The sequence below is a fragment of the Eulemur rufifrons genome, chromosome 5 (assembly GCF_041146395.1).
Source record: "Eulemur rufifrons isolate Redbay chromosome 5, OSU_ERuf_1, whole genome shotgun sequence".
Taxonomy (NCBI): domain Eukaryota; kingdom Metazoa; phylum Chordata; class Mammalia; order Primates; family Lemuridae; genus Eulemur; species Eulemur rufifrons.
This window is the reverse complement of record NC_090987.1, coordinates 53,762,262-53,788,014: the sequence shown is the minus strand read 5'-3', so window position 1 is coordinate 53,788,014 and position 25,753 is coordinate 53,762,262. Positions and strand designations below refer to the sequence as shown.

At 39.8% G+C, this 25,753-nt stretch overlaps 1 protein-coding gene and 1 pseudogene across 2 annotated transcripts; one reads left to right on the top strand and one right to left on the bottom strand.

Moving 5' to 3' along the window:
• Nucleotides 1-238: 238 nt before the first annotated feature.
• Nucleotides 239-24,627, bottom strand: ZFP2 (ZFP2 zinc finger protein). Of its 2 annotated transcripts, XM_069468309.1 has the most exons (5): nt 24,598-24,627; nt 22,063-22,159; nt 13,544-13,713; nt 12,229-12,321; nt 239-1,827 (listed from the first exon to the last, which is right to left on the bottom strand). In XM_069468309.1, exons 4-5 carry the CDS (start codon nt 12,260-12,262, stop codon nt 356-358), a joined length of 1,506 nt encoding a protein of 501 aa, XP_069324410.1. In that variant the 5' UTR covers nt 12,263-12,321; nt 13,544-13,713; nt 22,063-22,159; nt 24,598-24,627; the 3' UTR covers nt 239-355. The 2 variants fall into 2 exon arrangements, with proteins under 2 accessions (XP_069324410.1, XP_069324411.1); XM_069468310.1 differs by lacking the exons at nt 12,229-12,321; nt 13,544-13,713; nt 22,063-22,159; nt 24,598-24,627 and adding an exon at nt 8,412-8,533.
• Nucleotides 17,572-18,433, top strand: LOC138383417 (ubiquitin-like domain-containing CTD phosphatase 1 pseudogene; annotated as a pseudogene).
• Nucleotides 24,628-25,753: the final 1,126 nt, after the last annotated feature.

Here is a 25,753-nt window from a genome sequence, read left to right as displayed (position 1 = left end):
GGGGCTGTCCAATTAAACACTCTCACATTTTTTTTCCAGTGTCAAGTCTCTGATATCCAAAGCAGAATCCTCAGTATAATATAATAGAACTTATTTTTAGCATGAATCTTCATTGTTTATAACATCAGCTACTTCAACATTCTGATATAATGTAAATTTTACCTTCTAAATTAAGATTTATTCACTTTTATATGATTTCTCTGCAGTGGTCTGTATGGTCTATATCTGATATGGTATATTGTACTTCAACTGAAAGATTCTCACAATCATTACATTTATTAGGTTTCTATATTGCATGACTTATCTGATTATTATTAAAAGTTAATCATGCTGAAGGAGCCAATGAGAACTTCCCTTATGTATGAGTTCTTTGATGTCGTGTAAGGTTTGTACTCCGGCTGAAGGCTTTTCCACATTCATTACATTGATAGGGTTTCTCTCCTGTATGAGTTCTCTGATGTACTGTAAGGGATGAATTCTTAATGAAGGCTTTTCCACACTGATCACATTCATACGGTTTCTCACCAGTATGAATTCTTTGATGCTCAATAAGGTATGCACTCTGGCTGAATGCCTTTCCACATTCATTGCATTCATAAGGTTTCTCTCCAGTGTGAATAACCTGATGTACAGTAAGGGATGATCGTCCAGTGAAATGTTTTCCACATACTATGCACTCGTAAGGTTTTTCTCCAGTATGAATTCTCCGATGTTGAGTAAGAGATGAATTCTTACTGAAAGCTTTTCCACACTGATTACATTCAAAAGGTTTTACTCCAGAATGAAGTCTCTGATGTTCTATAAGGTATGTACTTTGGCTAAAGGATTTCCCACATTTGTTACATTTGTAGGGTTTTTCTCCAGTGTGATTTCGCTGATGTAGGGTAAGAGTTGAGCTCTTACTAAAGGCTTTTCCACATTCACTACATTCATAGGGTTTTTCTCCAGTATGGCTTCTCTGATGTACAATAAGATGCATGCTTTGACTGAAGGCTTTTCCACATTCATTACATTCATAGGGTTTTTCTCCTGTATGTGTTCGCCGGTGTACTGTCAAATTCATGCTTTGGGTAAAAGCTTTCCCACATTCATTACATTTGTAGGGTTTTTCTCCAGTATGAATCCTTTCATGTTGAATAAGAGATGAGTTTTTACGGAAGGCTTTTCCACACTCTTTACACTGATAGGGTTTCTCTCCAGTATGTGTTCTTTGATGAACAGTAAGATTCATGCTCTGACTGAAGGCTTTTCCACATTCATTACATTTGTAGGGTTTCTCTCCAGTATGAATTCTTTGATGTATAGTAAGCGAAGAGCGTTCAATGAAGTGCTTCCCACACACGTTACACTTATAGGGTTTCTCCCCAGTATGAATCCTGTGGTGCTTAAGAAGGGATGAGCTCTGGCTGAAGGTTTTCCTGCACTCATTACATTCATAGATTTTCTTTCCTACAAACATTCTTTGAGTTTTAGTTAACTCACAATTTTGTTGGGCATCTTTTCCACGTGAATTCCAATTATGGGGCCTTTTTGCCATATGAATGCTTTGTTGTGTATCCAGGATTGAACCCTGACTGGAAAATCTTTCAAATTCATTACCTCCACATACCCTCCTCTCATTGAGGGTTTCCTTATGGGTAATTGCCACTTGGCCCAGATGTCTATCTTGTTTTTTTTGTTGCCCCTCTAACCAATTATCAGGCTCCCAGGTTTCCCCTAAAGTAGAATGCCAGAGACCTTCCCTTTCCATTATTGCCCCATGGAATAAATCTTCAGTAATGCTGGGCTTTGGAGTTGACTCTTTGGTTTCAAGTCGTGTCTCCCAGTCTGAAAAGAAAAAAAAAAATTCAGTGCACATTGGTTTCTGTGCTGGGAAACTGAAAACCATATAAGGTGGGACTAAGAGAATGCAGCTAGAATAACTACTGGGCACATTTGAGAGCTTTCAAAGATGTCCCTACAAATAGAGAAATTGGAAAGAAGGGAATGAACACTGAACTGGTCCACAGGTAATGGGGGATGGCAGATCCACTGGGTAAGCAGAGAAAAGAGTGAGCCCATTCAGAAGGGATGGATGTTGAAATCCCTGACCAGTGGACTAGGCTAAATAATGAAGATGGCACTAAGGGAAAATATACAGAAGAGCTGGGATTGGAAGAGGCAGATCAGAGAGCCCTGCCATACTGTACCTGGTATTCCTACCAGCAGTTTCTTCCCTCTTGCAAGGCTGCGTAGAGTTCTATGCCAAGTTAATCTCCATAAAACATCACAGTGTGACACAGTGAAAAGACTGTTGAGCTGGCATTAGACAAATCTGGATTCAAACCCTGGCTCTTAACACCATCTTATCTAGTTACTTGTCTCTCTGAGTCTGAGCTTTCACATATATAAAGTGAGGATAAAAATAATCAGATCCGGAGTAAGTAAGATAATGTGTAAAAACTACACTTTGGGAACATACTCATCTGGAACATAAAGTACCAGAACATACTTGAAACTTAAACTCTTAAAGGAGGATGACACAATATAAAAGCTTTTTCTCCTTAAACTTTCAACAGGCTGTAATTTTCTCACAGGGGTAAGAGAGTTTTAAAGGGCTGTGCCCTTTCCTAAGTATCCATTCCTTAAAGATGAGAGCTGGTGGCAGAGACAGGCAAAGGGGAATCGGCTGAACTGCCTGAGAGGGACTGAAGGAAGAATCTTGTAGCCACTCAGACTTTATTTCCTCAAATCCTCTTTCCTATCCCAGACAAAATTAGGGGTAGAAGATAGGAACTACAATCTGAGAATCAGCCTTATGACTGCTGATCAAAGTCAACAGAGCAGAGATCAACACTGAACCAAAAACCCACAGCCTGTGAGCACAGGCTTTACTGTGAGGCCAGAGGCATGAATTAACCAGGCCTCTTCCCTCCAACCTGACCTACTACATAAAAAGAAAGAAAAAGTGGCAAGTCAAACAGGCTTCACATCCAAAACACACACTACCAGGTAACCCCAAAGAGAGGACCTATCCAACTGAGTATGAAAATATCAGCAGGCAACACATGAATTGGAGGCTGCCTCTTGCCCTACCTTACTATGGTCACATCCAGCTATCCAACTCAAGTTCACTGGGAACATTTAAAGTGATACCCAGTAAATAAAGAGCAAAGGAGAATCATATGTTTTCTAAACAATAGACAAATAAAAGGCCAGATAGAACTTCCTTTATTCAAAGATAAATGATACCCAGAAAATATTCAGTTTGGAAATTATGTAGAGGTTGAGGAAATAAATTTTAAAAATAATAAAAACAGGAAAACAAGAAGAAAAGAGAAGCATAAAAACCAAAAGAGAGAATAAGTGCTTCCAGTCATCAAAAGACAACATAAAGAAAGCTAAAAAAAACATGCTACCTACTGGGAGAAGATGTTTACAACACGTGACCCACAAAGAATTAGAACCCAGACCTGCAAAAACAATGTCTGTGAAACACTAAGCCCACTAGAAAAACTGGCAAAAAGACTTGAACAAGCACTTAAGAAAAGGAAACACAAATGGTCTGTAAACATAAGCACAGATGCCCAATCTCAGTAGTAACCAGGGAAAGGCAGAGGAAAGCCGCAATGAGATATCATTTCCACATCCACCTGAGGAACAAAATGTAAAAATTTAGGGTGACAACTTTAGATTTTAGAAAGGTGTGTGGTAATGAGAACTTTCACGTACCACTGGTGGGAGTACGATTTGGTTCAAGTATTTGAAAAATGTTTTAGTACAACCTAGAACAGGTACATAGACTATGATTTAGCAAATTCACTGCTAGGTACATATACTTTGGTAAGTCTGCCTTGCAGCAGTATACCAGGACTCGATTTTTTAAGTAGCAATGTGCACAGTAGCAAAAAATTTAAAACACCCCAAATGTCCATCAGTAAGAGAATGGATAACTAAATTGTCAAGTATTTATAAAATGGAATAATTGATAACAGTGAAAATTAATATGAATGAATAATTTAAAGAAAGGCACAGAAAATACAGATAGTAAGATTCCATTTAGATAAAGTTTTAAAAGAGACAAAAACTAAATATATTGTTTAGATATTCATTGATACATGACAATACTATAAAGAAAATAAAGGGAAGGGAATTATCACAGAAGTCAGAATAGCGGTTACATCTTGGGTGGAGGAAAGAGGATGTGAATAAGGAGATGTACACAAAGCATTTCCAAGACACTAGCAACGTTCTGTTTCTTGATCTGGGTTCTGGTACCTGGGTGTCTGCTTTATTCTTCATTAGTCTTTATCATTATGAACCATAAAGAGAAGCAGTATGGTGTGGTGGTTAAGATAACAACTCTGGCCGGGCGCGGTGGCTCACGTCTGTAATCCTAGCACTCTGGGAGGCCGAGGCGGGTGGATTGCTCGAGGTCAGGAGTTCGAGACCAGCCTGAGCAAGAGCGAGACCCCGTCTCTACTAAAAATAGAAAGAAATTATATGGCCAACTAAAAATATATAGAGGAAAAAATTAGCCGGGCATGGTGGTGCATGTCTGTAGTCCCAGCCACTCAGGAGGCTGAGGCAGGAGGATCGCTTAAGCCCAGGAGTTTGAGGTTGCTGTGAGCTAGGCTGACGCCACGGCACTCTCTCTAGCCCGGGCGACAGAGTGAGACTCTGTCTCAAAAAAAAAAAAAAAAAAAGATAACAACTCTGAAGCCAGATTACCTGGCTCAAATTTGAGCTCCACCATTATTTCTGTGTGACCTTGGGCAGGTTTCTTAACCACTCTGTGCTCCAGTTTTTTTCATCTGTTAAATGGTACCTATCTCATAGTGTTGATATAAGAACAAAAATTAGTTAATGTTTATAAAGGGCTAATAAGAATATGTAGGTTTTTGTTAAATAGTACATATATTTTACACATTCTTTTGTATATATATTTCAAAAATCAAATGAGAAAAAGAACAAGGACGTATTTGATATTCTGGAAAGTATTAATTATTTTAAGTTCAAACATCCTTCTATAGAAAACTTAACAGCAGGTATTCACTGTATCTTCATGGAGTTTAGAGACCTAACTTAGAAGTTAGTTTTGAAGACTTATGCCTAAGAAAAAAAAATAGGTTACCTACACATGTTTTAAAAACTGGCCTAAGAGATTTTCCCAGGAACACAGGATGCCCAAAGGCAATGGAGCCATGTCTACAAGGATTGAGGAAAGACTGATGTGAGTCAAGAATTCAGCCTGGCCGGCACGCTATGCATGGGTCGAGAAGACAAAAACACATTTTTAAGCATGAAACATTCAGTAATTACAGTGCTCCCAAACCATTCCTGAACTATTATTTAAATATTCAGTTTGAACAAAAATTAAACTTGAATGGGAAAGTTGGTTTGGGTATGAAAAGACTGGCAGTGAAACACTGAATCCACTTAAGAATAAAGTAACCAATACAGGTAAATATTAAAATAAAGTGATGAAAATTGATGTAGTTTAATAAGGAAAAGTTAATGTAATAAAAAATGATAATGTAATGATAACAGACTGGAAAATGTTTACAAAAAAAATAAGAACTAGAAATAGCAGGGATAATATAGGTACACTAATTTTTTTCGTAAGAGGAATTAAGGAAAGGTTTTATTTCTGAAATTAATAAATTAAGAAACACAGGGCTTAGACTATTATTTAAAATTAAAAGAGCAAGAACCAGTGGGCTAAAACTAAGTATATGCCTTCCAAATTAGCATGAAAGGCAAAGGGAATAAAAAAAAATCACATAAAACAAACAAACAAAAACTCAGATAGTATTACCAAACAAAGAAAAACTAAACATTTCTATTAGCCCAAGAAATATCTGTTAAATTCGGTCAAAAAACTAAATTATAGATCATCCATAATGGATACTCTTGAAACAGGTCTCAGAATAGTTGAAAGTTAAAAGATAAGCAAAAATATGCCATATAAATGCAAACAAGCAAACTGAAGACTAATAAATATCAGAAAGATAATACCAGACCAAAAATATTTTTTAAAAAAGAATTAAGCAGTATGAAGAGTCACTAAAGATAAAGCCAGAAACAATAATTAAAACACCCTGGTCATGAACCTTTATGGTCTAAATAAAGGATATAAAGCAAGCAATACAGGATATGAAACAAGATTAAAGAAATACAGAAAATATAAGTAAAACTGTCAGAAATATAAAAGAAATAGGAAGTCCTGAATATACATTTTAGTACGTCACAAAGAAAATATGAACAAAAAAGATATAAAATCACTAAAGAATATAATTAGTACAATTAAGTGCATATAGGTAAAATTCCACATCTTCTTTATATTGAAAAACTCTGTTCAAGTGCTCATGAAACACAAAAACTTAACCATGTATTAGGTGACAAAGAAAACCTCAATAAATTGGCAAAATAGAGCAAGAGAAAATGAAACTATCATGAAAAAACAGACAAAAAACAACACTTTAGTAAAACAGAAATTAAAAATCCAAAATTCAAGAAAACTAAAAAATATTCAGTACAGAGTAAAAATAATATGACACAGCTAACATATATTGTTAAACCAAAATAAAGAAAACAAATGAATAAATTATTCTACTAAAGCTAAAAAAGAAGTATCTGAAGAAAGCATAAATGAAGAATAAATAAGTTAAAAGCAGAAATGAATACTTTATATTCAGTAGAAGTGATACTCCTGCTCCTGAAAAAAGTAAAAACTGTATGTCCCAAAAGAAATTAAGGAAACCCAAAAAGTAGGAGTGGGAAAGTGAAAATAGGCACCGATAAAGAACAAAGTACTAAAAAACTGAAGAGAATTCTTTGCTCAAAGATCAAATTAAAACCAAAGTGGAGGATCCTGCTCCAGATAAGACGGAGTAAGCACATTCCACCCTGTCTCCCCCACTGAAAACCTCAACAGAAAGCATGAAGCAGTCATTTGAGAACTCTGAAAAATAAATAGTAGCAGGTGAATTGAAGAGGAAGACTAATGAACCAGTGGTGAGATTACCTTTTTTGTTTTCCTCAGCTATCCACTGTATTAAACAAACCTGAAAATAGGCCCTGAGGCAGAAGAAGGCAGGAGAGCTTCTCCAGGAAAAGCTCTCTAGGTCTAGGTTCATGGAGCAGGAAAAGGACCTCTAATGCTTGGAGAGGGTAGGGGAAATTGCCTGATTTTTTTTCTTTTCTTCACCTGTTGCACCCCTGCACCTAAGCAATCCTCTGATGGTTGCAACGGCAGTGGCATTGAGAACTGACAGGAGCCCCAAACCATGAGAGGAGGGGACCTTCCTCAACAAGCGAAGAATCTGGTCCCAAGAGTTGGTGAGAAGCCCCATTTCCATCTTCTCTCTCTGTCCTCCTGCTGCAGACAGCCCCTGAAGTCCCAGCACAGTGCTGCAACTAAAGCCCCTGCATTGTGGCTGGAGGACTGAAAAGAGAAGCCACCAGGAAGCTGAAAATACTGCGGACACAGAGAGGGAAGAACTTGGGAAAGTGACCCTGAACGTTATTTCTGCCCTTATAAAACTTGTATTTTAGTGAGAGAAGAAGGGCAATCAACATAACAAGTAAAATACTTAGTATTTAAGTGGTATACTTTATGGGAAAACAATCAAAGCAATAGAATGGATATAGCTAACATGATGGGTGAGAAGAAAGGTTTACGATTTTAAATAGGGTCATTGGGAAAGGCTTCACTGAAAAGGTGACATTTAAACAAAGACTTTAAGGGGCTAAGAGAGGGCATTATAGGAATATCTAAGTGAAACCTTCTCAGACAGGGAGGAAAAGCCAGTGCCAAGGCCCCAAAGGCAGCAGTGGGCCTGTCCTGTTTAAGGAAGAACAAACTTTTTGGATACTTCTACATTATATTTTATGTCTAATCTTTGATAATAGATTTCCAATACTTTACGCATGTTCTTAACTTTTGTTTGCTTCCTTCATAACTGAACATCAACTGATTTAAGTCTAATGGCCCCTGATTAAAGGCTAAAAGTCCACTGCTTCCCATATTTCTAATAAATTCCATCTTGCATCAATATTAACAAGTGTACTAGTGACAATACTGGTCCCAGGATAGGCCATCTGGCTTTACATTTTCTATTCATCTTTTATAAAACAGGAGCAAAATCTAACAAACCATTCATTCAACAAGTGTACAAACAAAAACTTTAGTACAGAAAAAGAAGAAAAGGATGCTAAAAAGAAAATTAGGCCAGGATATAGAAGTTCTAGTTTTACTAATATACTAGGAAATAAGAAGTCACAGCAGGGCAAAGAAAGAAAGTTATGACTTTAAACTCAAAGACAAAAACAAACAAAACAAAACAAAAAACCTGTGTTCAAATTCTGCCATGTTATTTAACCTCTCTGAGTTAATTTCTTCCACTGTAGAAGGGGCTAACAGTACCTACCCCGCGGTTTGTTAGCACGAGTAAATTAGATGACGACTGGGGAAGAGCCGAGCATGGTACTCAGTCGATGCTTTCTCCTCTTGGTTTAGACGGGAGAGTAAGAGGGCTAAATGGTAGGTTAATCTGGCACTAATATCCAAGAAAATCTGGAAAGAACAAGATCTGCTGTTTGCAAATAATCATGTTCTCTGTGCTATTCATCACTGAACATCATCAACTGATTTAAGCCTAATTACCACTGTTTAATGCCTAAAAGTTCACGGCTTCCTCTACTTTTCCCTGTCTTTAGTTTCTCTGTCTCTAAAGGGTATTTCTCTGCTCTTATATGATAGATAACGGTCAAGTCTTCCCTTTGTTAAAAAACAAACCAGAGGCACTCTACTTCTGATTTCTTTCAGTTCTTGCTCTTTCTTCCTTTTGCTTCAAAGTTAGTCTTGTGAGGCCGGGCGCCGTGGTTCACGCCTGTAATCCTAGCACTCTGGGAGGCTGAGGTGGGCGGATCGTTTGAGCTCAGGAGTTCGAGACCAGCCTGAGCAAGAGCGAGACCCCATCTCTACTAAAAATAGAAAGAAATTATATGGACAGCTAAAAATATATATAGAAAAAAAATTAGCCGGGCATGGTGGCGCATGCCTGTAGTCCCAGCTACTCGGGAGGCTGAGACAGGAGGATTGCTTGAGCTCAGGAGTTTGAGGTTGCTATGAGCTAGGCTGACGCCACGGCACTCACTCTAGCCTGGGCAACAGAGTGAGACTCTGTCTCAAAAAAAAAAAAAAAAAAACAAAGTTAGTCTTGTTGAAACAACAGTTTGTACTTAAAAGTCTTGATTTGTTTGCTTTTCCTTCACTTTTCTGCCCACAGCACATTCCCCTCAGCACTGAAAGGGCTGTTCTCTGGGTCCCAGGCCCTGAGTCCCACAGGCAGTTTTCACTTCTTACTTGATACTGCTGCACTTGCCCTCTTTGTCTCTCTCTCCCGTTGACCCTGCTCTCCCCTAAGCCCCCTCCTCCTCCTCTGACCACCCTTTCCGTCACCTTTGCGAGAGCATCTCTGGCCCCCAGCCACAAGTCACTGTCCTCAGGGTTCCATCTTCACTGCTTGCCCTTCTCACTCACTCTTCCTGATAATTATCTGATCTCCACTGACAGGAATTTCACAAACAGGATTACAACTGTCAAATCTATATTTTCACCTGATTTCTAAAAATTCTACTTGACATCATTCAATGTCACTCAACAAACATATATTAACTGCTTACTCTGACAGGCAATGTGGTAGGCAGGGGATATTAAAAAAAGTATGTTCAATAATGACTATTCAGTGAGTCAGCATACTGTGGCTAGACAGACATTCAAAGTGACAAATAAAATACAGTGTGAAATACAATCAAAGACACGAGAAGAATCTTTAGGACACAACCTGATAGAGAATTCTGGGAGGTAAGGAAATGGAGAGGAAAACATAACATCAAAAATATGTATGTTTGCCTCTGCTGCTTTTAGAAGACCCACCATAATGACAGTGGGGTGAGGAAAATGGCATAAACCCACTAAAATAATCTACGGAGCAAGAAAAAAAATGCTACATATATACACCAAAACACCAAAAAAAAATTTAAATATCCTTATGCAAATAAGAGAAGTTAATGCATGCACAAAAAAAGATTGCTCTTAAAAAAGAACATTTGGAGAATGAGAAGGCGGCTCACAGAAACAAAAAACAGGATAGTAGAAATAGATTTTTCACAGAAGGATTGAAAGACAAAGTTTAAAGAAATCCCTGCACCTCTTAGCACTGTCCCCTTCACAAGATGCCGTGCACGCTCCCACTTCTGAGCCTTTGCTGTTCCCTCTGTCCAGGATGTTTTCCCTTGTGGACAATCACTTTGAGTACCTGTTCAGAAGCCACCTTAAAGGAGAGGCCTTCCCTGACCACCCCGATGAAACTGCAGCCCTTGCCTAATCTAGTTTTTCATGCTGCTTTGTTTTTCCACACAGCACCCATCACTGTATTATATTAATTTCCTCCCTTCCTCCCTCCTGTCCTTTCCCTTCTCCCTCCCTCCCTCCCTTCCTTCCTTCTTTCTTTATTAACTTACTGTCTCCCTCATTAGAATATAACCTCTTTAAGAAAACTTTGCCTGTTTTTCTTATTGCTATATTCCCAGTGCTAGGAACAATACTCAATACATACTCGTTGAATAGGTTATTTACATAAGAACAAATATCAATAGCAATCAAATCCACAGAAATCTATAATAAAAGCAATTTCAGCTACTTTACAGCATCATTTTCTACCAAATAAATTAGCACTGAAAACATAAAATAGTACCCAACATTGTACAATATCTAATAGGAGCCATAAAAATGTATATATCCTTCAACTCAGTGATTCCTCTCTCCTAGAATCCTGTTCTTTGGAAAGCTTACTGGAAACCGGCAGTCATAAGGTTATTCTTTTCCTATCAAGATGTTCTTTTAATGATTTCTTTTATTGCTTTATATTTAGGTAGTCCTATACCACCCAGAGATCAAATAAATATTTGCTTCTCTCTTTAATTAAAAAAAATGTATATGAGTGGATTAATAAAATGTGGTATATGTATACCATGGAGTACCACTCACCTCACAAGCAGTGATATAGCACCTCTTGTATTTTCCTGGACAGAGCTGGAACCCATTCTACTAAGTGAAGTATCCCAAGAATGCAAAAATAAGCACCACATGTACTCACCATCAAATTGGTTTCACTGATCATCACCTAAGAGCACATTCAGGAATAACACTGATCGGGTGTCGGGCAGATGTGGGTGGGGGAGGGGATGGGTGTATACATACATAATGAGTGCTATGCGCACTGTCTAGGGGATGGACACGTTTGAAGCTCTGACTCAGGGGGGAGCAAGGGCAATATATGTAACCTAAACTTTTGTACCCCCACAATATGCTGAAATGAGAATAAAAAATAATAATAATAAAAATGTATAAAAAGAAGTGATGATTGATGCTTTCACACAGTAGTGAAGCTAAAAGTGTAAAATGCATATTTTTTCACAGAAAAGTGAGCAATAAAATATAGAAAAGAAATTTCAGTTGTGATGGGATTAGAAACCAGATGATAAAGATTAAGAAGCACTGAATATTTAGAGGAAAATGATATTGAATGGGTAGTAGATGCAGATTAAAAATTTGGGAATGAGAAAGGAAATATATTAAAATGTAAAGCTTCTGGAAATGAAAACAAGGCCAAAGTCATTTTTCATTTGTTTTTAAATGAGGACTGTATAAAATACGTATACAATTCAGAGGAAGAGAAATGTTAGTTTTCTTTAAACGAGAAAAAAGCTTACAAATGTTTAAATGAATGAGGGAAAGGAAGCTATGGATATAGGTTATGGCTGAGAAGACATACTCATGAAAGCAAGTAAAGGCCAGAGGAGACAGAATAACAGAGGAATTCATTTGATGATAGAGTGCTGCTAAAAAATAATAAAAAAAAAGACAAAGATTCAATTCAAAGTACAGATGAAGACAACGAAGAGGACATAGTAATTGCTAACATTTACTGAATGCTCAGTATGTTCCAGGCAATAGTAAGTGCTACAAATGTAGTAGCCCATTTAATGCTCATAATGTGTTAATACTACCTCCTTCCAAGGTAGGACATATGTGAGCTCTAGGGAAACGAGTCCCACCAGTAATGCAGAGGTATCTTTTGAGAATACACATCAAATGGCTCTGAAACCCAAGGCTCTCTGAAGTGATTTCTGCTCAGTGAAACACACTCATGTAGCAAGTCTGTGCAGCCTGACTCTTACCTGGATAGACACACTGGGGGAGTTCTTTTTTCATCAGGCTCACTTCTTCTTGTTCCAGCTGGGAAATCACATTTGGTTTGGAAAGCTGATTTCCTGCTTGGGAGGAAAGATACTAAATTTGGGTTCTGAACGGAGTCTAAAAACCAGTCCCAGCACATTTCTGATCCTCTCCCCTTCAGAGCTTCTGAAACAAAGGAAGGTGTGGCTTATGAAGTGCCTTATTTCCCATTCTCTACAGAAAAGACCTTTCACCTCGAAAGAGGGCACACCAAGCAAATACCCTAAAACAAGGTCCTGTAAGAGCAAGGATGTTAAGTCCAAATCCATGAATTTCAGAGGCTACACAGGATAGAGGAGGCAATGGTGCCAAAAGGTAGGTTTTGAGTTTCAAGGAGGAGTCCGTACCCAGTGAGACCCAGCTGCTGCAGTTCTCCAGCATCACTTTCCCACACAAGTTCCTCTGGGCAGAGTCTAGCTGAATCCACCCCTCCCAAGGGAAATCCACAGACACAACCTTGAATGTCACTGACTCCTAAAACTAAAAATTCCTCTTCGGCCGGGTGTGGTGGCTCACGCCTGTAATCCTAGCACTCTGGGAGGCCGAGGCGGGTGGATCGCTCAAGGTCAGGAGTTCAAGACGAGCCTGAGCAAGAGCGAGACCTCGTCTCCACTAAAAATAGAAAGACATTATCTGGCCAACTAAAAATATATATAGAAAAAATTAGCCGGGCATAGTGGCGCATACCTGTAGTCCCAGCTACTTGGGAGGCTGAGGCAGGAGGATCGCTTGAGCCCAGGAGTTGGAGGTTGCTGTGAGCTAGGCTGACGCCACGGCACTCACTCTAGCCCGGGCAAGAGAGCGAGACTCTGTCTCCAAAAAAAAAAAAAAAAAAAAAATTCCTCCTCACCTAAGGATTATGCAAACAGACCCTCTGAGAGAAGTGAAAAATTCAGCAGCACTAGGAGGAGAAGGGACAGGATACAGACATCTGTATGAGAAAAACATGCTATTCTCCAAATAAACCATCTGCAACAAAAACAGACAATATTATGAGATAATCAGAGATAAATATAATGTAAAAAGTGCTTTGGGAGTTAAGGACTGGAAGAGTTGGTACAAGGCAGATACAGGGAAGGTACTAAAGCCTGCCCTAGATTCCCACTGGAGAAGAAGAGGGGTGTTCTGATCACCTCCTATTAACCCCACTGATGAGGGAGGGAATCCCTGCTTTAAATAGTACAAGATGACCAAACACATGACATCTGACACTGGACAGATGAGGTCAACAGCAATTTATTAGTCACATATACTCACAGCCTGGGGGAGGAAGATGCCACATGCCACGCAGGGTCACATGGGGGTTACACTCAGGAACACGGTGAACCAGCAGGACTGTGAGAGGCAGGCTTTGTAGTGACACGAGGGTGAGGTAACCTTGGGTTACCATCGAAGGTTATAACTGGCTTGTCTGAATAATCTGCAGGCTGGTAAGGAGATAAAACCATCAGGTTGAGGACCGGGCAGAGTGTACCTGGCTTGGCTGGGCAGAAAGCCTTTCCTGCTGGGAGGAGGCATATCTGGTGAGATCAGGAGAACTCACAGCCAGGTCTCACGGTCTAACTCATAGCCCTGTAAGGCTCAAATATATCATGGCAGCACATGGCTTTACAACACAAGTAAGAATTCCAGTTACTGGAGAAAAGCATGTGTAAACAGGAAAAATCTAGTTAGTCTATGAGAGAACCAATAAAAAAATCCAGCTTGACTTGAAAATGGCATTTCAAATGTTTAAGTCCATTGGAGCCTTGTCTTCTAGCCTTTAGTGTAGAAACTAGAACATTGCAAGCATTTAATAGTCATTTAAGGACGGAACACAGCTGAGTGGCAGTTATGATAAACAACTCACATTTGTACTGAGTTTTACACTAATAGGAGATTCACACACCTCACCTCATTGAATCCACATGACAACCTGCCAGATTGATAGCACTAACATCATCATTTTATAGATAAGGAATCTGAGGATCAAAAAGGTCAAATAACTTATCCAAGATCACACAGCTAGGACTTGAACCCAAGGGCATCCAACTCCCTATAACGTGAGGTGAGAAGGCAGCTAAGAAAAGAACCCTAGGAACCCTCAGAAAGCATAGAAATACATGGCAGAATTTCCATTTTATCAAAGGAAAAAAGGAACCAATAAAAATCATCAGTTCAACAAATGTAAAGAAAGGAGGCTGGGCGCGGTGGCTCACGCCTGCAATCCTAGCACTCTGGGAGGCCGAGGCGGATGGATCGCTCAAGGTCAGGAGTTCGAGACCAGCCTGAGCAAGAGCGAGACCCCGTCTCTACTAAAAATAGAAAGCAATTAATTATATGGACAACTAAAAATATATATAGAAAAATTAGCCGGGCATGGTGGCGCATGCCTGTAGTCCCAGCTACTCGGGAGGCTGAGGCAGTAGGATCGCTTAAGCCGAGGAGTCTGAGGTTGCTGTGAGCTAAGCTGACGCCACGGCACTCACTCTAGCCTGGGCAACAAAGTGAGACTCTGTCTCAAAAAAAAAAAAAAAAAAAAAAAAGGAGAAGGCAGGAAACAAGACAGTACAATAACCATTATCAAATAACTAGAAAAAGACCTAATACATGCGTAACAACAAATGTAAATGTCTTCACTTTATCTATTAAAAGATAAAAGCTCTAAAATTGGTTCAAAATCCAGCTATCTGGTACCTATGAAAGATACACCTACAACACAAACCAAAAATTTAAAAATAAAAAAAAGAGGGAAGTAGAGACAAGATATGGCAGGCAAATGCAAATAAAAAGCAAGCAGGGAATTACATAAAATAAGGTGAATGTTAAAAAAAGAAGAAGAAAGCAAGCAGGGAGAATAACATGTAAATATCACATAAGGTAGAATATATGTGGAACAAAACATAAGCCCCATTTTGGCGAAAGAAGGTGTCAAATCAGAAATATGAGATTCCCTTTCTAAAATAATCCACTTTTTTCAATAAATTGCCTTGTTAGCTGAATATACTTAGGCAAAATTAAAAGTCCAAATTCAGATTGCTATGGGCTGGTCTCCTTACTTCCTTAAATTCTCACCACCTTAGGTAAGAGCCAAGAATGCCACAGAGCTTACCTCTATTATGAAATGTACCGTGCCAGCCACAGGCTTGTGATATACTGATTTAGAAAACTACAAAAAGGCATTTTAAAAGGCTAAAAGTGAAATATAACAATGTCGTTCATAAAATATATTTGTTGTTAATCCCTTGCATTTTCCCCCCAGCACTGTAGTAAGTACAGGGTAACACATGGTCTTTAAAGCAAGCTTCATGGGTTTATCTCACTCATGCAGAGGTTTTCTTAAACCTAAAAACACAGGCTTTTTAATATTGGTATTCTTTGAAAAGGTCACCGTCAAATGCAATAAATAGGGATATTTTAAATGATGAAAGTATAATTTATAAAGAAAATATGACAGTGATGAAGTTTTTGGTACCACAGTAGGAAAATGTCTTCAGATATAATACTTAGCAATCCAATTTTTTTTCTTTATAAAATTACAATCATGGCTGGGCGCGGTGGCTCATGCCTGTAATCCTAGCACTCTGGAAGGCCGAGGAGGGTGGATTGCTCGAGGTCAGGAGTTTGAGACCAGCCTGAGCAAGAGAGAGACCCTGTCTCTAATAAAAATAGAAAGAAATTAGCTGGACAACTAAAAATATATAGAAAAAATTAGGCGGGCATGGTGGCGCATGCCTGTAGTCCCAGCTACTCGGGAGGCTGAGGCAGAAAGATCGCTTGAGCCCAGGAGTTTGAGGTTGCTGTGAGCTAGGCTGACGCCACAGCACTCACTCTAGCCTGGGCAACAGAGCGAGACTCTGTCTCAAAAAAAAAAAAAAAAAAATCACAATCATAGTTAAATCCTAATCAAAACAGCAATAAAAAATGAAACACCTAAGAATACCCTTAATAGAAATATGCAAGATCTTCATGATCAGTCTGTAAAAAGTTAACAAAGGCCATAATGAAAGATATTAATACAGTGAAGGATAATTTTTGCACTTTGTAGGAAGAATAAACATTGTAAAGATAGTAGTCTTCCTCAAATTGATTATTAGATTTTGAAGTTCAAATCATAACTGCATATTTTTACTTTTTTACTGTCACTGACAGAAATTGATAATAGATTAAAAAAAATTTGACTAGAAGGATAAATGTATAAGAACAGTAAGCAAAGTTTTGAAAAGAAAAATGAGGGTATATTTGGAAAATAACAAAATAAATTCTAAAACAAAAAATAAAATAGTGTGGTACTACAACAGAAATAGAACAGGAGAATCCAGAAAAAGTGTTATACACACACACACATATGGAAATTTGGTATATTTTAAAGGTCACATTTCAAAGCTATGGAGAATGAACAGATTATTCAATAGATGACATCAGCTCCAATGCCATCTCCTCAGAGGGGCCATTCTGCTCTGCCTCACGACACAGACCCCTAGCCACACTCTCCCCCACTGCCCTGCTGTGTCTCGTCACAGCACGTAACACTATCTGCAACACTATTTCCCCTTTGTTGTCTGCCTCCCTTTTCTATACAGTAAGATCGAAGAGAAAGGGAACTTGCCTATCTTCTTCACTGCTATATTCCCAGTATCCAGAACTCTGCTCAGCGCACGGTAGGCAGTTGCTAAATATCTGTTTAATGAATGCATGGATACATGAAATGCCTCACCATGTCATGTTAAACGAAGTTAAATTCCTACCTTCCATCACATACAGTAAATTCCAGATAGCTCAAGGATGTAAATTTAAAATTATAAAACTAACAAAAAACACAGAAAAATATTTTTGTATTATATTATATTATCTATATTCTTGGGGTACAGAAAGCCTTTCACAGCATGGCCCTAAAACCAAACAAAGGAAAAAGAAATGTAACTGCATAAAACTTCAAAACTTATTTATGGTAGAAGATGTTATAAACAAATTTAAAAGAAAAATGATGAAGAATGATATTGGCAACTCATGGCAAAGGAATACTATCCACGTTATATAAAAGGCCTCTTTTATACATAAATAACCCAATATAAAAATGGGCAAAGGATGTATATAGGTATTTTAAAAGGCTGGCAGAATATATACATAGTTGTTTTTGAGGGTTGGAGACCTGGAATTATCTCTCGTAGCCTTTAAATTTTTAAAGAAGGATCTCTGGTCACCTTTGGTTCCACTGTGGCCAGTTTCTGCATCCACTGGCCTGGTCCTGCCTTGTTGCAGGTATTTTTTTCTAAAAGAAAGCTGCTTCCACATACGTTTCAAGAATGGCTCTCCCTATTTTCGTAAAATGGGGCAGACAGGAATATTCAGTGACCACCCTTTCAGAAAAGGAAAATGTGTTAGATCCCAATTTCTCAGGACCCTTATGGGAGTGCTACCATAATGCCAAAAGTTACTTGGACTCAAAGCTAAAGGAGGATGCCTTAGATCCACCCCCTGACAATGATGATGTCAATGACTTTGACACTGAAAATGAAGTAGTTGAAGTAGAAAATAGGGAAGAAAACCTAGTGAAAATTTCTCGCAGAGTAAAAGAGTACAAAGTGGAAATTTCAAGTCATCCCAGGGAAGGGAAAAAGCTATTGGTACTAGATATTGATTATATACTATTTGACTGCAGGTCTTGTGCAGATACTGGGGTAGACTTAATGTGGCCATATCTTCATGAATTCCTAACATCTGCATATGAGGACTACGACATTGTTATCTGGTCTGCAACAAATATGAAGTGGACTGAAGCTAAAATGAAAGAGCTGGGAGTGAGCACAAATGCAAATTATAAGATTATTTTCATGTTGGACAGTGCTACTGCAATAACAACACATAATCCTCAAGGAGAGGATTAATAGACATAAAACCTCTTAGTGTTATATGGGGAAGGTTTTTGGAGTTTTGTAGCAAAAAAACCCCACCATTATTTTTGATGATATGGGAATAAATTTTCTAATGAATCCACAGATTGTACTAAAGATAAAGCCTTGTATAAAAGCACACCTAAATCGAGATAAAGTCAAAGAACTTTTAAAATTAACGCAATACCTCAAGGGAATAGCAAAATTAGGTAACTTTTTAGAACTAACTCACAAATACTGGGAAAGGTATCTCTCAAAGAAGTAAGGACAGTAGTACAAGTTATACTTGCAGTTATTGAAGATACTTGAGAGCCATTACTTCTTGCCTTTATGCTAGAGATAATTATGATGGTATTGGACATTGAAGCAAATACCAGATTGCTTATACTTGGTCTTCCAGGTTTTTGTAAATTTAATTTTATATTTTTGAAGATCATAGCAATATTCCCCTATATAGATATTCTGTTACTAATGAAAAATATTTTCTCTAGTATTGAATGCTAAGGTATTTTTTTCACATACACACAAAAAAAGTGGAGAAAAATGTAGACTCAACAATGTCATTTTGTGACTTTGGAACAAGTCTTGTGTTTTTGTCTCATTATTTTATTGTCTGACTAAATCTAAGATCAAACCCATGTAGCAACTGGTGTTTTTCCCTTTAGAACCAAAAACAAAAATAGAGCTTTTGAATACAGAACCTAGTCTGGGCCGGGCGCAGTGGCTCACACCTGTAACTCTAGCACTCTCAGAGGCCAAGGCAGGCAGATCATTTGAGCTCAGGAGTTCGAGACCAGCCTGAGCAAGAGCGAGACCCTGTCTCTACTAAAAAAATAGAAAGAAATTAGCTGGACAACTAAAAATATATATATAAAAAATTAGGCGGGCATGGTGACACATGTTTGTAGTCCCAGCTACTCAGGAGGCTGAGGCAGGATTGTTTGAGCCCAGGAGTTTGAGGTTGCTGTGTGCTAGGCTGATGCCACGGTACTCTAGCCCGGGCAACAGAGTGAGACTCTGTCTGAAAAAAAAAAAAAAAGAACCTAGTCTGTTATGCTTAAAATTACCAAGACTTTTTTATTCCTCTGCATGGACACAATTTCTCTTTGGTACTTTACTAGTTATATTTCTAAATTCTGAGCTGTATTAGTTTTGTCTGTATGTGTTTAAGTGTTTTTAAGTAAAACTGTAAAACATCAGTCCTGATATAGCTATGTCCTAGCATGAGAAACAGAGAACATAAAACTGAAGAATAAAACTAAGGAACAAGAGTTGTCTACTTTTGGTGGCTAAGTAGAAGCTCTTCTGCCTATAACTATTGTCATAAAAGCAATTAGAGGCAATACATTTTAAAATAGGACATATCACAGATTCAAACTTAAAATTAGCATGAACAAAAAGTTTTTGTTCTCTTCCAGTTATATCTTGTCTAAGTGCTAACACTATGTTTCAGAAAAAATATCTAGCCATAAGATTAAAAAAATATATCATTTGCAATGATTAAGCCTGCAGATATGTAATGTGACCACTGTTTTGCATTTACAGTATTGCTTTATATAGTTCTCGTATTTGAAAGGAAATTGACCTTTTCAAAGAAACATGATATATATTGTTCTTACGGGACTAATTACAGTGGTCTAAATAATAAATATCTTTTCTTAAAATATACATTTTTAAAAAGGCTATAAGATATGATTAGGCAATATACCTAATATTTATATTCAGAAAAATATGATAAAATTTAAAGGCAAATAAAAGTCATACTTGGGCAATTCATGTCACATCACTGGCCAGTAAAGGAAATACAAAACTATGAAAAAAGGCCGGGCGCGGTGGCTCACGCCTGTAATCCTAGCACTCTGGGAGGCCGAGGTGGGCGGATCGTTTGAGCTCAGGAGTTCGAGACCAGCCTGAGCAAGAGCGAGACCCCATCTCTACTAAAAACAGAAAGAAATTATATAGACAGCTAAATATATGTAGAAAAAACTAGCCGGGCATGGTGGCGCATGCCTGTAGTCCCAGCTACTCGGGAGGCTGAGGCAGTAGGATCGCTTGAGCCCAGGAGTTTGAGGTTGCTGTGAGCTAGGCTGACGCCACGGCACTCACTCTAGCCCGGGCAACAGAGTGAGACTCTGTCTCAAAAAAAAAAAAAAAAAAAACCTATGAAAAAAGATGAAAAACGAAAATGGCTTTAATGTTGCATTGGTATGTGCCAAATCTATTACTACGTAATTTCATTCAATTTACAGCTTATAGTAACATCTATTTAACAATTATGGTTTATTTCTCGACATTTTAGTCACTCATTTCCCATTATCTGCTGTACAGCTCCAAGTGATCAATCAGTAATTCAGAGAAGCAGCAGCAAAAGTGAAGAAATAGTCTGTCGCTGACTGACACCAAGAGTCTAGGCTAATGCCCATCAGGGACTGGTTAAATAAACTAGGGTGTACCCACATAAAGGCAGAAAAAAGCCCGTGATGTACTGATAGAGTCAGGCCTCCAAGATATATTGTGAAATGTAAAAAACTAAAAATAAAACACAAGGTACAGAATCCTGAGTAAACTGGTTTCTTTGGTAAATAAACAAGTGACCCTAACAAACAAGAGAACCCCAATACAAAATCTTATGAAAAGAGAAAACACCCTAAGTCCTTCAATATTGCAGAAAACAAGGTTAAGTAAACTTAACCTTAAAAAAACAGTACCTGGGGCCAAGTCCCTGGATTTCTTATTTTCTTTTTCAGAGAAGCTTGGAATCCTCCCTACTGTCCCAGCTCCCCGATTTCCTCTATCTGATGGATAACGGCTTTTTCCTAGAAAAGCTCTGATAGTGCCAACTCCCTTATCAAAATTCCTCAGACTGATCTCCTCTTCCTCTACCTTCATGGCCACCACCCATACAAACTCCTCCTTCCTGGCACTTGGCCCCAACATATCTGATTCCCTCTACTCCAGCCTACTGCTACATTTGCACCCCCTCTAAAATTCTAATACCAAGCCCTTCATTGGGATAATACTAGGAGTGCCTACCACTTACTGAACACCTTCAACACTGCAAGAACCATGGCAGGCACTTTTTACTTACATTATTTTATTTGAGCTTCCAACAAACCTATGAAGTAGGTATTATTAAACGAAAAGAACATGTGAAATTCTTTTTTTTGAGCTAGAATCTTGCTATGTTGCCCAGGCTGGTCTTGATCTCCTGGGCTTGAGTGATCCTCCTGCCTCAGCCTCTCAAGTAGCTGGGATTATACACGAGTCACTGCACCCAGTCCTGAAATTCTTAACAATGCTAAGTATACAGAAGACACGCAGCTGATATTGTAAGCATGAGGAACTGATGCTCAGGGAAGTCAACCCAGGGAGCAAGACAACGCAGCTATTAAATGGTGGAGTCAGGATTTAAACTTAGGACACTCTGGCTCCATTATAGTAAATCTCTTCCAGTTATCCCTTCCCAGCCCTTGAGATGTGTGACACTCCCTACTTCTCCTGATTGCCACCCCGATCACCCTCTTCTCTCAGTCTTGGAGCACTGATAATCTGGAAACCTAACCACACTTGTTCTTATTATATTCCTGTGCAATCATTATCACTGTATGTGTACAGATGTGTCCTCTTTTATGATCCCTAAGAGTCTATATGCTCTACAAGCACTAGGACCAGCTCTCATATAGTCTTTGTTCCTTTTCTGACCCTGGAATAGCACCAAGAACTCAGCAGGTCAGGGTATCTAGCTGACTGAATAAATGGTAGTTGGGAACTGAGGTGAGGGACACCGAGGGAAGCTTTGTGAAGAATATCCAGCATTCTAATATCTCAATAGCCTGTCCTCTGCAGTGAAGCCCACACAGTACAGGAGTAAGAGTGAGGTTTGAGAGAGGAAACTGAGCTCACCTGAGCTCCAAATGGCAGGGGCCCAGCAGCCATTGTCTTCTCCTTCCTTCCTGTGGGGTTCTTCCTAGGGGAGGGGCAGAATCCAGAGGAAGCAGAGCTGAGGGAAGGAAAGAGGCCGTGAGAAACAAGACTCCTACAACAGTGAAGAATAAAATGCCTACAAATAAACTAAATAAGACATGTATGCCATCTACATAAAGAAAACTACAATTTTTACTTATTAAGTGTATTAAGCTTATTTAAAGATGAACAGAGAGACATACCATATTCTTAGATGTCTCAATATTTTAAGGTGTCACTTTTCTTTTAAAAGAAACAGGGTCTTGCTCCGTCCCCCAGGCTGGAGTGAGTACAATGGCACGATCAAGGCTCACTGCAGCCAGGAACTTCAGGGTGAAGGGATTCCCTTGCCTCAGCCTCCCCAGTAGCTGGCAGTGCAGGCACATGCCACCACCCCTGATTAATTTTTTTATTTTTTGTAGAGATGGGGTCTTGTTATGTTGCCTAGGCTGGTCTCAAACTCCTGGCCTCAAACAACCCTACTGCCTTGGCCTCCCAAAGTGCTAGGATTATAGGCATGAACCACCACACTTGGCCTGTCACTTCTTTAAAATTAATTTAGGCCGGGCGCGGTGGCTCACGCCTGTAATCCTAGCACTCTGGGAGGCCGAGGCGGGTGGATCGCTCAAGGTCAGGAGTTCGAGACCAGCCTGAGCAAGAGCGAGACCTCGTCTCTACTAAAAATAGAAAGAAATTATATGGACAACTAAAAATATATATATAGAAAAATTAGCCGGGCATAGTGGCGCATGCCTGTAGTCCCAGCTACTTGGGAGGCTGAGGCAGGAGGATCGCTTGAGCCCAGGAGTTTGAGGTTGCTGTGAGCTAGGCTGACGCCACGGCACTCACTCTAGCCTGGGCAACAAAGTGAGACTCTGTCTCAAAAAAAAATAAAATAAAATAAAATAAAATTAATTTAAAAACTTAACATGCTCCTAACCAAGTTACATTTAAGTAAGAATGCTTTAAAGTTAGTTATGGAAAAAATTTATTAAAGTTAACGTGTCCTCCAGGAGCCAGGGATTTTTTTTTTTTTTTTAAGAATACTGATGAGAGAGAACTTGCCCACCAAAATTTATCAAGCTACATTAATTAGAACATAATATTACTGCATAGGCAGAATCACTTATTCACCAGATATATTGTTGACTATCTACTGTGTAATCAGGCATCATTCCACTGGGTGAGGGTAAATATAGCTGTAAATAAAACAGATAAAACTGCCCTCATGCATGTTATAGCCCAACAGGGAAAAGGATGGATGGAACAAATTAAAATTCTACCAACATAAATGGTTCAAGAGAAAATTTACATATAACAATTCAGAATATAAACTGCTACTTTTCTGGAGTAAGACAGGAGGTAACAAAAGCCTTGCTGTACCCTTGACCTAGAAATTTCTTTAAGAGATTTATAGAATGAGACAAGAATGCAAAGATGCATACAGCCAGATAGCCTATATTGTTTATAATATTTAAAATAAAAACCCGAGAGCACACAGGAGGATTAAACATGGCACAGCCGTACTTTCCCTCCTCACTCATTAAAAGGACATAGCTGTTTTTAAAACTTGGTATAAGTAGACGGTTTCCACAATTAAATTTTTTTAAAAGTTTTTTTCTATCTTCCTTGGATGGTGGTCACACCGCTAAAAATTATGGAGCTTAAGATTTGTGCAATTCAAATACCTTACCAAATGCATTTCATGACTCAATTTTAAAAGGTAAATGGAGAAAAGAAAACTACTATTGATATTTCTGTTAAAAAACAAAGTACTTCTATGTTTATACATATATACACGCCGACATGCAGACTTTGAATGATTTTGCTTATGAGTTTTCTAGTTGCCCTATACTGAACTTTTAAATGAAAGGAATTGCTTACAAAAAAAAAAATTTCCTTAAGTAGAAATCTGCACGGGGCTGGCCTCCCCCTTCTTGCGGAGGGATGGGTCAGGGGTAGCCCACGCCAGCGCCGCACGGAATCGAAAACCAGAATGCGGGGCCGAGACGCGGATATACCAAGGGCCGGGAGACCGCCGACTCCGGTCCGGCACCCCCCAGACCTCCGAGAGGCAGGTTCCCTCCACGCTGGCGGCATGTCCCGGGGCAGGGATGCGCTGTGCTGGGGAAACTCCCCGGGGAGGATCCCTCACGGACCCCTCGGGCCCGGGGCCGCCGCACCAAGTCCCGAGCCCTCGCCGCTCCCGGGCTGTGACTCGGCCTTGGCGCCCTCTGGGACAGCTGGAAGGACAGCGTCGGGGGACGGTCTCAGCTCTCGGTGTTCTCACCGCGGCCTGGCTCCTGGGGCTGGACAAGGGGTGCACCTGGAGCTCGGTGGCCCGGCGCCCCGCAGGGGCAGAGAGGGCAGCCCTGCCCCTCAGGCCGAAAGGGCCTCACCCCGCAGTCGGAGGCTCCTCCTGCGGAGGCCTCCGAGACCGACAACCTGGGTCTCCGCCGTGGGCTCCGCACTCACCCTCTCCGGCGGGATCGGGAGCTGCCCGCGGCGGGCGCTGCCGGGCGTCTGTAGCCCCGAATGCCGGACTACATCTCCCACAAGGCCGCGGGGGCGGGCGCGGAGTGCGCAGGCGCGGGCCGCGGGCGAGCGAGGCTGTTCTCGCGGCAAGTTGGCGGTGCCCGCCGCGTGGCCGCTAGTCTTGGAGTTGCGGAGCTTGACGCCCAGCTGCGCGGCTGTGTTACCCGGCTGGCCTAAAGAAGCTTTTCTTTAGAGTTCGTCGGCGTTCACCCCATGGGGAGGGAGAGAGGAGACAGCCTGGGCTAAGCCTCACTTTCCTCCTCATAAATAAGGAGGACCCCCTTGCAATGGGGACCAAGTAGTAACGTTGCAGATATACCCAGGGAGCCCTCCCTTTGTGGTAGATGGTGCACCCTATATCCTATTCCGGGGTCAGGCCGTGCTCTGTGTGCTTCAGAATTATCACTGTGGAATGCAGACAAAATCTCCATCAATTAAACGTGTGGCCTGTGTTCTGGTAATATCAATTGGATCTGCCACTTTAGAACTTGAAGTACAAATCAGTATGGTAGCTTAGATTGTACTATTTGCTTTTCTAAAAATAACTAATAATTTCCTCTGCCTTTTCCTTTTGCTGTGTCAAAGACACTCTCCTTAGCCAAACTCTAGACGGTCTTCTGGAGCCGTCTTTTGGTGAGGCCTAGACCTGGGCCTGCCAAGCCCAGTTTTAGTAAAAATCCCGTCTCCCACTCTCGATATTGGATCAAATTTCTCATTCATCATCCTGGATGTCTTAAGTACTTGGCCTGCCTTTGGCAAGAATCCGCCTACCCTTGATGTCTGCTCTTAGTCATTTTCTACCCACCGAACAACTCCTCTGCTTGTTGGCTGTAAATCCCCAGCTGTCTTGCTGTATGGAAAGTTGAGCTCAGTTTTACTGAAGCTGCCCTTCCCTATTGCAACAGTACCAAATAAAATCTGTCTTTACTACCTTTGCCGTCTTTACTGTAGCTACCCATTATATTGTCATGCTAATACAAGACTGAAATAGTTCAGAAAACAGCATAGCACTTATATGTAACTCAATTAGGTTTCTGTTGTGAAGGAGGAGGAAATATAATATTCCTGACTAAAATAGGGATTCATCTGTGACAGA